Below are 13,210 nucleotides of genomic sequence, written 5' to 3'. Positions count from 1 at the left end.
GATTTTTTGATGTTAGCCAACATCAATTAAAAAAACTTAATGCATGTCAAAATATTTAGGTGGACTGCTTTAGGGGGTGGTATACAAAGATTGTGACTGAAAAACAGTAAATCCAGAGTGGATTAAGTGTCAGAATGGGTGGGTGGTCCTAAATATCATCCAAAATCAGTTACTCAGATGATGTTCTGGATTAACTGCTTGACCCCCCCTGACTTCAATACTAGGTCTAGGAACAATCGCCTTTTATTATATTAGGAGACGCCTCCTGATTAGGAGACGTCTCCTGATTAGGAGACATGTAGGTCGCTTGGGGTCGCTTGATTAGGAGACCCGTCTCCTAATAAGGAGACATAAAACTTTGATCTCAATATTTAAGGGCTTCAGTCTGGGAAATCCTCTCAATTGCACGCTTATGTTCCGAGGGCGTAAGCGCGTAATTGCATGGTTATAATTTACGCCCGCTCCCGCCCCGGTTGAAATTGCTTAGGGATTTCAAGGGGTTCAGAATTCTCTAATTCGGGCGAAGGCATGGTTTAACGGACAATCCATTTTTACGGAATCTTCTTCTACGATAAATTTTGAGTAAAACTGCCCTAGGCTTTTGAAATTCAACAGAGCTTTCGGAAGGAATTACGTGTCAAAAATATAGGAAATTTTAAAGCGTGCAATTACACGCTTACCGCAAAAGCCGTCACCAGTCAATCTTGCTTAACGCTTATCGCCCGTTTCAGAACAATTTCGATAAGCGTGTAACTACACGCTTAAAAATTCTGCCATTTTGATAACCATGCAATTGCGCGCTTACGGCCTCGGAACATAAGCGTGCAATTGAGAGGATTTCCCAGACTGGGCTTTAGGCTTTTCCGCGCATTTTGAAACTAGTTTTAATGGAAAGAGCAGCCTCGAATTGGTAAAGTTTTAAAAAAATTATCAAAATTTATCGGTGCAATCGATCACAATCCTAATATAAAGCACTACAAGGAAGCCCCTCTTGATTTTTTTCATGTCCGCCATTTTTCTTTTTGACTTTGAGATGCTTTTGTTCAGAAGACAGATTCTTACTTCTGATTGGTTCTTATGGATTATTAGAATTGTGATTGATTCCACCGGTGGATTTTTCTGAAAATCACCATATGGAATAAATTTTTTGTGTTCTTTCCAATCGGAGCAACTAAATTAAGCACAGTTTCTTTGTTCACAAGATAATTACACCCGTCTCCTAATTAGGAGACGTGAACCTCCTGATTAGGAGACGGGTCTCTTGATTAAGAGACGTCTCCTAATAGGGCGACTGTTCCTGACTGTTCAAAGGCTTAAGTAAATGGAATACTATCCAATTAAAACTCGATTCGCGTTTCTATGACTTTTTTGAGACCTCTTTTTGAATTTTCAGATTGATTTCCAGTGTTAAATTGACGTTTTTCAAAATTGTTAGAATTTCAATCCAAACCATGAGATTAACCAGGAATCCCATGTGAGATTAACCAGGAATCCCATGCTTGTTTTCGTGAAATTCTGGATAAATTACCCTCAGTCAAATTTCGAAATGTTTTAAATTTCAAAATTAAACTCTGGAAATTTATCCCGAATTTCCCTATAACCATGAGATTACTAGTACTAATTTTGACTTTAATAGACATAATACCGTCAACTAACTGCTCTAACTTGACTTGGGGACGATTGGCCGAAACATGGGACTGTTGCATATCTGGTCTGTATTTTCACTCACTGTAAAATCGAAAGAGAAATCATGTATTTTTTAATTCGCCGTTCCTTAACTGAAATCAAATGACTTTGGAGGTTCGGTAAAATGGTGGCCGAATTGCCGTCCCATGTTTTGTCAGTAATGTCAGATAGTCCCAAGTTAGAGCAGTTTTCGGTACATAGCTACATCAGTATATAGTATGGCGCGCAGAAGCGGCAATAAATACTATCTTGTTTAAAACAAAACTACTATGTCATTTTAAACCAATACTATCTCGATTAAAAAGAAACTATGTTTCATTCAGGGGATACTATTTCCCTAAGAAACTAAGTTCATTTAAAATGAAACTATCTTATTTTAAAACGAAAACTATCTCATTTTAAACGAAACTATCTCATTTAAAAAGACTTTAGAGTATAAAGAAGGGGAAACCCCTAGCTTGCGCAACAGGTACATAGGCAAAATGGGTACTTAGGCATACGGTATGTGCCGCCCTTAAGGGTACCATTTTTGGACTTCCAAAGTCCCGCTAAGGGCTGGAAAATCAGAAAATCTAATTTCAGTCCCACTAAGGGGCTGGAAAAAAGAAAAATTTCAACTTTTTACTCCCTGAAAGATAGAAAATTTGATCAAAATTGGTCAAATTTGTCCTGCAAACGTTCGTAAAATTCCCAAAATTTTCCTTTGTTTTTTTCCTTTTTAGTCCCGGCTGGTAAGCCTCTACGGCTAGTTCTTAAAAAAGCACGCTTTTTTCTTCTAAGCTCGAGTTACAACTCTTCCTTACTCAGCTTTTGATTTTTTGATAAAACAGTATTTATAACTCGTTTACTATAACTCGTCTTTTCTGGACGTAAGTTTCCGATGAACTCGTTAAAAAAGATAGTTTCTTTCTAAATGAGTTAGTTTCTTTTTAAATGAGATAGTTTTGTTTTAAACAAGATAGTTTCTCCTGAAGCGAACTTAGTTTCTTTTAAAGTGAGATAGTATCCGCTGAATGAAAAATAGTTTCTTTTTAACAACATAGTTTAGTTTTAAACAAGATAGTATTTACTGGTGCTTTCACGTGCCATATGATAGAGCTAACTCTTCATACAAAAATTAGGGGAAACGCATATTTGGACTTTGTATACCCTATGCTGCACGCAAGCACTTAAGCTAAAGTCCTGCAAAAGCGGGACAAAAATTCAAAAAAAAGTTTTTTGAAGTTTGTAATAAAAACATGCCACATAGAAGATCTTTCAAATTCAGTATGGGAAAAGAGCAGTAAAAAATACAATTTTTCTAATTTTCCTTTTTTTGCGAAAGTTCTAAGATAGGAATGAAGATAAAGGGATAATGATGCTGTTATTAATTTTGTTAGATTTGACATATTGATGTTTGTTTGTAAGTGCACTTTACAGTTTTGATTTCCATTGAAGAATCATATTCTGATTTTCATGTTATTAGCTGCTGTTTTAGAGCTTTAGAGCTAGCCTGAATGGGCCATCCCAGAAAATTTAACCCCGTTGGATGACGTGCATTATTTAATTCTTTCTAGCCTCAGAAATAATTTTTCTTTTCCAGTGGTGGTCAGAAATTCCAATGAAAATCCATGTACTTTTACAAAATACATCAGAAATTTCACTCTTTTTTGCCTTTTTTAATTCAATTGCCTTGGAAATTCATACATTTTCTTCTCTCGCCTTAGAAATTTCAAATTTTGGTGAAAATCTTTGCCCTTGGAAATCCTGTGTTGTTCGTCCCCCACACAAAGAGTGATATTTCAATCGCACGGAAGCGCTTCAAAACACCAGTTTTTTCGAGTTTTGTCTCATTTTGTTTTGTTTACCTAAACGCTTCAATCTCACGTAGACTTAGGGCTTAACACTAGAACCCCTAATGCGAGACATTTGCCGAACATCAATTTTTTGCTAGTCAGAATCGTTTACTCACTGAAAATATGCAATTCTTTCTGAAGTTTCGTTTTTTTTAGGTTGTGCTTCATTTTAAAAATAACGTAGATGAAAATTTACCATCAATTCCGCAAGTAAAAAGAGGTATTCTACGACTAGTCAACGAAAAGTTTTTTTTTTTTTTTTTTTTTTTTTTCGTAGTAGTATTTGCATTGATAAAGAGATATAAAAATTGTACACGGTAATGTTGCTAAAAATAGAGATAAGGGAAAAAAATTCCTAAACTAAAAACATTCGCAGGAGTTAGAAGAAGACATTACTGCCTTTTCACCTATCCCCTTGAAGCGAAGTTTATTTATTTACAGTCTAAATAAAGCGAGAAAATTGAGAGATATTAAAGAGTATATATGTATATATGAAAAAGAGAAAAAAAAAAAAAAGAGATATATGTAATAGATCAGACGTTATAGTAAAAGAATTAAAAATATCTTTCAATGTCAAGGTTCATGATATATTGTTTGACGGATTTATTGAAACATAATTTAGATTTTTCAGTGCAGGTTTCTTTGAGTTCTTTGTTAAGCACATTATTCCACATGAAAGGACCCCGGTATTTGATTGAGAATCTTTTTACGGCTAATTTCGCGCCTTGGATCTTAAAAGCGTTTGTTGAATACCTTGTTTGGTATTTGTGTGAAATTTTCAGAAATTGATCTAAGAAAGACTTTGGGCAGGTGTTCGTTTTGACACTACCCATAAAAGATATTGTTTGCAGAATATTTAATTGGTAAATATTAAGAGCGCCGATATCTTTAAAGCGATGACTAATCGGAGTAGATTTCTTTACACCAAACATAATTCGCATTGCATGTTTTTGTTTACTATGAAGTTTTTTAAGATTAGATTTGAAGGTGCTGCCCCAGATAATGTTACAATAATTTAGATAACTATGAATAAACGCAAAGTACAGTTTTTTTAAAGATTCTATTTCTAGAACCTGTTTAGCTTTGTATAAGATACCAATGTTTTTAGAAATTTTATTCTCAATGCTTGATATATGTTTATTCCAGTTTAATGATTCGTCAATTATTACTCCAAGGAAAGTTGTATCATACACACGTTTAATATTACTATTATTAATGCAGAGCGATGGCAATCTCAGAGGTAGGTCATCGACTTTATTTCGCTTGCAAAATAATATGTATTTAGTCTTTTTAGCATTTAGAGATAGTTTATTGGCTATGAACCACTCATTTATAAGGGTTAGTTCGTTATTTACAATCTCAAAAAGTGTTTTTATATTTTTATTGGAGTAGAATAAGTTTGTGTCGTCAGCGAATAGTATACAGTCAAGGACTTTAGATGCGTTATGAAGATCATTTACGTAGATGAGGAATAGTAGTGGTCCTAGTATGGATCCTTGAGGGACACCACACTCGATTTTCCTTTCTGTCGTAGTCGAGTCACCGTATGAAACACATTGTTTACGTCCTGTCAGATAGTTTTTGTACCAGTCTAAGTTTTTGTCAGTCACTCCGTATCGTTCAAGTTTTGCTGTCAGTATGTTATGGTCAACAGTGTCAAAAGCCTTTGATAGGTCAATGAAAACACCAATGGTGAATTCATTTCTTTCGAAGGAGTCTGAAATTTCGTCGATTAATCCTAGTAAAGCATGTTCTGTAGAATGTTTACGTTGAAAGCCGAATTGTTTTTTGTATAGTATGTCGTTACTAGTTAAATATTCGTAAAGTCTGTTGTACATTATTTTTTCAAGTATTTTTGAAAAACAAGGTAGTACTGAAATTGGTCTGTAATTTCCAGGATCGTTTTTTTCGCCACTTTTGAAAATTGGTGTTACTTTTGCGATTTTCATATCATTTGGAAAAATCCCCTGTTTTATAGAGAGGTCGAAAATGTGATAGAGAAAGGGTCTTATAATCTCATATGCATTTTGTACTACGTTTATGTTCACTTCATCTATACCTGGGCTTTTATTAGCTTGTAAAGCTTTGAAAGATTGGTCAAGTTCTTCAAATGTTAAAGGTTCAGAGGTCATGTTCTTATCATAATTTTCAACATAAGATAGAACGTCCTTATTAGAAATAGGGATTTTTGATGCCAGGTTTTTTCCGATTGAAGAGAAAAAATCGTTTAATTTTTCAGCTATGATAGGTTTTTGTCGAAAAGTTTGGTTTTTGTATTTTAATTCTTGTGGAAATTGCATGGTTGATTTGGTTCTACCAATTATGTCCTTGATAGTGTTCCAAATTTGCTTTGAATTTCCTTGAAATTTATGTATGCGTTTTGAATAGTAATCTTTTTTGGCTTTCTTTTTGATTTTTTCAAAAACCATTTTGTAAGCTTTTGTAAAGTGCACTCGTGCGGCAAATAAATAGAATATCTCGCAAATTAATAAATGCAAAAGTTTGCGCTATAAATAAAGCGCTAGAAAAACGCCCACTTAAAATTAAAACTAGAAATTTATTGAAATATTCATCATAGGACAAATTTAATATGATTGGGCGGGATTTAGTTAGACAATATGCAATTAAAATGTAATTTTTGGACCTATATACAATGGCGGTCCTATAAAATAACTGATGTTTGTCTGTTTGTCTGTTACCAGCTTTTCTCAGGATTGGCTCATTAGTTTTTCTAAGGTTGCATACCTTTTAATGTTCAAAACCAACAAAGTCAAACGTTTCACTAAACTGCAAATGGTTTGGGTTTGTTTACCTAGGCAAAGAAGCTATTGCATTGCTAATTCGATTTCTAAGATCTTACACTTCTCCGCTTACCATTTTGAATTTGAATGCCTGAAATCACAGCAACCAATTTCAAAATGGTAGCCTAGCTGAAGAAAACATTAAGCGTGAACAAGGTGTAGTGCTTGGTTAGAGAAATGGTTTAGCAAAACAAAAAATCAAATGGCGCAGTCTGTTGGCGAACAAAGAAAACACAGAAAAAAGACTGTTGGCTTTGATCGTCTGTTTAGGTAAACTTTTAAATGAATCAATGCGTTCGCTAAACCCTCTGTTTCACTTTTTTGGGTTTTTGGCTAAATGGTATGCACCCTAATTTTTCAGATGAGATGGAGTTTTTATAAGATACTTTAATAATTGGTCATTTGAAGTAATAAAGATAACGCGTTCTTTAGAAAAAGTAACAAAATTGTTTTATTACTGATTAACAACCAACCAAACCAAATGAGGGCTTGTAAAAACTCCATCTCATCCCTAATTTTTTACACAATGATGCAAAATGGCAATGCTCAAAAAAGTGACCAAGTCTGATTTTTTGCCTAATATGCCTGATAGCCTGATATGTATCTCACAACAGGCTGGAGACCAGGGGGAGGTCGATAGTAAAATCTCAGACATGTATGAGTAGTAAAAGGATTTTTACGAATTTTTACATACCACCACCCAGACTCTTGGAAGAGGTATTTTACTACCCTGGTAGTAAAGGTTTTTGGGACAATTTGTCACGGAGACCACCTATTTTTTGGTTGCTTTTTAACTACCCTGGGTAGTAAATCTTTTTCTCGATTTTTCGTCACACCACCACCGTAGTAAACGTCATTATGTCTAAGATTTTACTACCGACCCCCCAAAAAATTAAAAGAATTACAAAAATAGCTAAAATTTATTAATTTTACCAGTTTTAACTACCCAGGTAGTAAAAATATTTCAAAATTTAACACTTAGATACCATCCATTTTAGTATTTAACTACCCTGGGTAGTAAATTTTTTTCTCGATTTTTCGTCACACCACCACCGTAGTAAACGTCATTATGTCTAATAGTAGGGGGAATTTTGTTCGATTTTTTGGAATCGCTTGACTGTTTTGTTAGAAGCACTTGTTATACATTTTTGGAAAGCTAAGGGGTAGGGGAATCGAAATTACTATGTTTCCAATTTTTTTCGGACACTTTGGTGTGATTTTCGGACAAATATGACGGTCTCAGGCAAAAATCATATGGTTAAAAATTAATGAAAATTTTAGCTCGAGAAAACGGAGACCTGTTGTATATTTTTGGAAAGCTCTCAAAAAATTAAGATTAGAGATATATTGCAAGTATAGGTGATTTCTGTGCCTAACTCGAGATATTAACCCTTGAAAACCGTGTTTTTCAGCCAGAAACAGCTATTTTGTCCAGTTTTTGCGCTTTTTGAAGCTCAATATCTTGAGTTAGGTACTGAAATCACCTATACTTGCAATATATCTCTAATCCTAATTTTTTGAGAGCTTTCCAAAAATATACAACAGGTCACCGTTTTCTCGAGCTAAAATTTTCATTAATTTTTAACCCTATGATTTTTGCCTGAGACCATCATATTTGTCCGAAAATCACACCAAAGTGTCCGAAAAAAAATTGGAAACATACCGGGTGACCCACGAAAAAGTTCAGACGTTTCTCGACGTCTTGAGGCCGAACCAATGTCCCAAAGTGCTTAGGGTTTAGATATTTAGAAAGTAGATATCCTAACTTAAAATTTGAGCTATCACTTTTTAAATTTGACCAATTTGTTCTCTACTTATGAGCTTTTAAAGTCAAAATTCACTTTTCGGAAAGTGTAAAAAACACGTAAAAAAGGGGTATCAGTAAGTAGTACAGAAAGATTTTCCACAACAATAACACATAAAACCCTCTTCTTCACTAAAACTCCAAACAGCACAGGTATGATCTTTTTTTTTCCTTTTTTCACCAGATAGTTATGTGTTAAATTTTAACCAGTTGCGACAAACAATCTGCTTTAGCAAGTATTTCCACGTATTTCCTAGAAATCATGTCAATTGAAATTCAGCAATCATTTTCGTAATTGAACTGTCAAGCTACCCAACGAAATCAAAAGATAGCTGTTCGATTACCGAGCCTAATTTATAAGACAATTTCTTGATTAGTTTGATTATATATATAAGTTTGATGACAGTTTTTCATCTAATGAAGTTTGATTGGTGTTCAATGAGTTTGGATTAAGAAAAAGTTCCAGCTTTTTCTCCCCGATGCCAGGCGGTGATGTCAACCGAACCCTATCAAACCGATTTTGGTAATCGAACCATCAAATTTCATCAAACGAAATCGAACAGTAGGTGTTCGATTATCGAACCTGATCAAACAGTAATCAAACTTTACCGGAAAATCTTCAGTTTGATGTTTGATTATAGTTCGATTACTTACCGTAAGTTAGTCTAATATTGACATCTTTCGTCTAATTCCGACACCCTTCTTTAGAGAAGGGAATAATATTAAAGCTCGAATCACTGATTGAAAAAGGATCATACCTCTCTGACCGCTAAGCAAAGAAAAACAGTTTCAACCTTTCTATAAATTTCAGCTGATAAAAAGGGTGTCGGAATTAGAGGAGGGGTGTCAACATTAGACCAAGTTACGGTATATCGCAGTTAGATTAAGGGTGAATTGCACCAAATCTGTATCATGGGTCTGTAACAAATTGCCATAGAAGTAGATGTGTTAGGTATTAGAACTTGAGTTGTTGTAGCTGGGAGACCCGTCTACTCTGTTCGTGTGATTTCGAAGTTAATCACACAATAAGTTATTTTTTCTCATTTGGTGCGCCTTCAAAGAGAGCAATTAATTGTTAATTGCATCCTGTAGAGAGCAATTAATCGTTAATCACACTCTTCAATGCCGCGCCAATGTTTACAAAGTTGATTTTAATGTTTTTTCTTACATCTTTTTTTGCATCGAACGTTTTAATTGCATTCGAAATTCATTTTGTGAGAAAGAAAAACTATGAACAACAATAAAAGAAAAACATAGAGAGCAGATAAAAATATAAAACTCTCGGTTTAATTTCTGTAATTTACTTTCCTAACTAGGAAAAAGTAGTGAAAGCCATTGTGCGATTAGATCGTAATCACATAATAACTCGTGCATTTCGAAAATTGCACTCATGATTTTTTTGTTTCGAATTTTCCTCGTCCTTTCGGACTCGGAAAATTAATAGCAAAAAAATCACTCGTGCAATTATATTCGAATTGCACTCGTTATCATGTGATTACATATACATAACATTTAGTTAAAACGAATAATTATATAGAAATAACAGAGTAGCCGGGTATTTTTGTAGATGCCAAATCTGGTCGCATAATTCTATTGGCTGTTATACAATTGTTGAAATCACCTGATATTATTGTTTTGATTTAAAGTGCCCTGATTGGCTAGCCTTATCAACGGCTTTTTTGGCACTAAATTCAAACCAAATGTACACAAATTCAAACTGGGTCAAAAATACCATACCCTCAATGAGTAGCTTCTGATGGGATTTTTGCTTTTGTGGTGTAAGTTTGAATAGAGAGTATGGATCTCCAGACTAGAGTTGTTGTGGACAGTTGATATGGTACTGTGGCAGAAGGTATCAGTCAGGACTAAAGTCATTCTTGATACTTTCTTTCGTCTTTGAAATATTAGATATGCCTGTCTTCTATCCCCTTAATTTTATAGACTTTCTAGATTCTTGTCAATTTTATGTAAGAGTGTTATTCTATAATGGAGTATATGATTTGCATATACTTCCATTATAGAGTAACATTTTTACATAAAATTGACAAGAATTTAGAAAGTTTTAATTAAAAATTGAGTGGTGGGAAGACAGGCATATGTGTGACGGACAGAACGTCCCGTCCGTCACAGATTTTTGCTAGTATTTCAAAGACGAAACAAAATCTTACAAAATGACTTAGTCCCAACTGATACTTTCTGCCACAGTACCAAATCCACAAAAACTTAAGTTCGATCAGTGTTTTTGTAGCTCAAATGGCTCCAGTTATTGCTAAAGCAACAGCTTAATCAAACACATCGAACATCTATCAAACTAGTCGAACTTTACCGGAATTTCTTGGTTCGATGACTGTTGGATTTGGTTCGGTAATCGAACAGTTCGATTGACATTGCCTGGCTAATGGGATGATAGATATTGGCAATCTTTTTGTTTTTAATGGATTATGGATTTTTCATAAGAAAACAGAGTATCTACGACATGTGTGTACAATACAATGTGTATATTTTGTTCAAAATTTTATTCAAAATACATAATGCTGCAGTAGTCACGTTTCACGCGTCTTCGTCGTTGTTGTTAAATTATTATGCAAAATTTTCGACTTTAAGTCGTCTTGTTTGTTTTATATTACTTTTCTTCCGATCCAGTACACGCTTTTTTTTATAAGAATGACTTCTATAAGAATATCAGGGTGAGATTTCAAAGACTAGATTAACAGTAGGCCTATTGTTTAGAACAATAGAAAAATAGGAATAATGCTCACCCTCAGCCAAAGTACACTATTCTTATAAAAAAGCGTGTATTTTATGGAAGAACTACCAAGAAGGTAGAAACTGGAAAATAGCTTATTGTATAGGGTTATGTACTTATTTCGTTAATTTTATTTAAAACTCAGCAATCTTAGGGTTAGGATTATTGTTATTAGTTATTGTTCTTATTTTTGGCACTTTTGAGGCTCGTTTTTATCATAAAACTGATAATTATGTATTTGCACACTTTAGTGAGAACTACTTCATAAAAGATTTATTTCTAATGTGCTATACCTCTTGGACAATCATGCTAAAATACCTAGTAAAGTGGGTGTCCAAATTTTAACAATGTCAGTATCAGTGATGAGGGTTTTTAATCTTTGTTTTTCTTTAGGTAAGCCTGATCTGACCCATACTCCGTAAATCAGGGGAATCTTTGGAAATTAATTATTGATAATTTATTCCATAATTTGTCGATCATTTTCATTTACAAGATTAAAATTAAAGTAAAAAGATACACAAAATGACTGAGAAAGTAGTATACCCTCTTGAGGTTGAATATTGTGGTCTTTGCTCATTACCGCCAGAGTACTGTGAATATGGACCTGACACTGAAAAATGTAAGACCTGGTTGAGAGACAACATTCCTGATTTATATGAAGAGTTGGTGGGAAAGATAGAAGATTTGTCTGTGGATGGAGAAGGAGAAAAAAAAAAGCGCCAAACAAGAGGCGGTAAAGCAAATAAATTGGCGCGTAAGAAAACTGCTGAAAAGAAGATAATCATTAATAGGGAGACCAGAAGTAAGAAGAAATGTGTCACCATTGTTAAAGGTCTATCTACATTTGAAATTGATGGAAAGAAAGCCGCCAAAGCTTTTGCCAACAAATTTTCCTGTGGTTCATCGGTTACTGGAGATGATGAGATTGTTATACAAGGTGATGTTGGGTATGACCTGTGTGACTTCCTACAAGAAAAATGGCCGCAAATCGATGAAGATTGTATCGAAGATAATACTTAAAATTTCCATTTTGCAGACTTTTTTGTGAATTTGAAAAATATTTGAATTTGAAAAAAATTCCTGTCAGCTATGATACTTTTTTTCATTTTTCTTGTTATTTTAAAACCTTTTTCAATTTTAAGTGGAGTTTTGTTTTGTGAAGTAAACTCTTCTCCTCTAGTAAAATAATTTTACTGTTACACAGTTTAATAACCCCCGAAATTTATCACTAATTTCTGTTATAATTGATCAGAAATTTGTCGAGGCGTTTTAGTAATGTTTTTTTAGAGCAGGTATCACCTTTCTGATTATTTTTATCTAGATAATCAAAACAAATAGTTAAAATGACAGAAACGGAGACAGCAACAAATAGTAAAACAGTTGCAGCACCTCAGAAGAGATTTTTCCGACAGAGGGCCCATTCGAATCCTTTAGCTGATCATGATTTCCAATACCCTTTGAGGCCCTCAGAAATGAACTGGCATCCATTCTACCCTGGTTATTATGAAGAGGATGGTACATCCAAAACAGAGGGAAAAAGGAGAGTTGAAGTATTAGATATTGGGTGTGGTTACGGTGGATTATTAGTATCCTTAAGTACACTTTACCCAGATACCTTGTCACTTGGAATGGAGATCAGAGTCAAAGTCTCAGCTTATGTGAACCAACGAATTCTATCACTTCGCAGTCAGAAGGGGGAACATGCTAAGGACTACCAAAATATTTCCATCATCAGAACAAATGCTATGAAATATTTGACCAATTTCTTTGAAAAAGGACAGTTGAAAAAGCTGTTTTTTTTGTTCCCTGACCCTCAATTCAAACGTCGAAAAAATAAATGGCGAATCATTAGTACAGAGCTATTATCTGAATACGCATATTTGTTACAAGAGGGTGGTATTGTGTACACCATAACAGACGTTTTAGAGTTGAATAAATGGATGCACTCATCTCTTGCAAATCACCCTTTATTTGAAGAGATCCCTAAAGAGGAATATGAGAAGGATCCAGTCGTCCCGTTGCTTTCAGATAGCAGCGAAGAAGGGAAAAAAGTTACACGTAATAACGGACAGAAATATCTAGCCATTTTTCGTAGAATCAAAGATCCTCAAACTTCACAGTAGCATTTGATTGTATTTTGATATTGTTGTATGTTTTTATACCTATTAAATAGTTTATATTTTAAAAATTGATATCTATGATCCAAGGCAAATTGAAATATTAAGTGGTGTTTTTCCAAACTTTTATTATTAAATTTGCATTAGTTTTTTTGATTGATAATTCGATGTTGAGCTCGAATGTTTTATTTGGATAATTCAACTTTTCTTCCTAAGTGGTG

The 13,210-nt window shown here is 34.1% G+C and overlaps 2 protein-coding genes across 2 annotated transcripts; both read left to right on the top strand.

The window, feature by feature from the left end:
• The first annotated feature begins 11,394 nt into the window (after positions 1-11,394).
• Positions 11,395-11,975, top strand: LOC136813109 (density-regulated protein homolog). Its single transcript, XM_067069630.1, has one exon. It carries the CDS (start codon positions 11,395-11,397, stop codon positions 11,890-11,892), a length of 498 nt encoding a protein of 165 aa, XP_066925731.1. The 3' UTR covers positions 11,893-11,975.
• Positions 11,976-12,005: 30 nt separating this feature from the next.
• Positions 12,006-13,126, top strand: LOC136813108 (tRNA (guanine-N(7)-)-methyltransferase-like). The gene has a single exon (XM_067069629.1). It carries the CDS (start codon positions 12,216-12,218, stop codon positions 12,993-12,995), a length of 780 nt encoding a protein of 259 aa, XP_066925730.1. The 5' UTR covers positions 12,006-12,215; the 3' UTR covers positions 12,996-13,126.
• Positions 13,127-13,210: the final 84 nt, after the last annotated feature.

This window comes from Clytia hemisphaerica, unplaced genomic scaffold (assembly GCF_902728285.1).
Source record: "Clytia hemisphaerica strain Z4C2 unplaced genomic scaffold, Clytia hemisphaerica genome assembly, whole genome shotgun sequence".
NCBI lineage: Eukaryota > Metazoa > Cnidaria > Hydrozoa > Leptothecata > Clytiidae > Clytia > Clytia hemisphaerica.
Note: the sequence above shows the minus strand (reverse complement) of the source record. Positions and strands in the feature narration are given on the sequence as shown.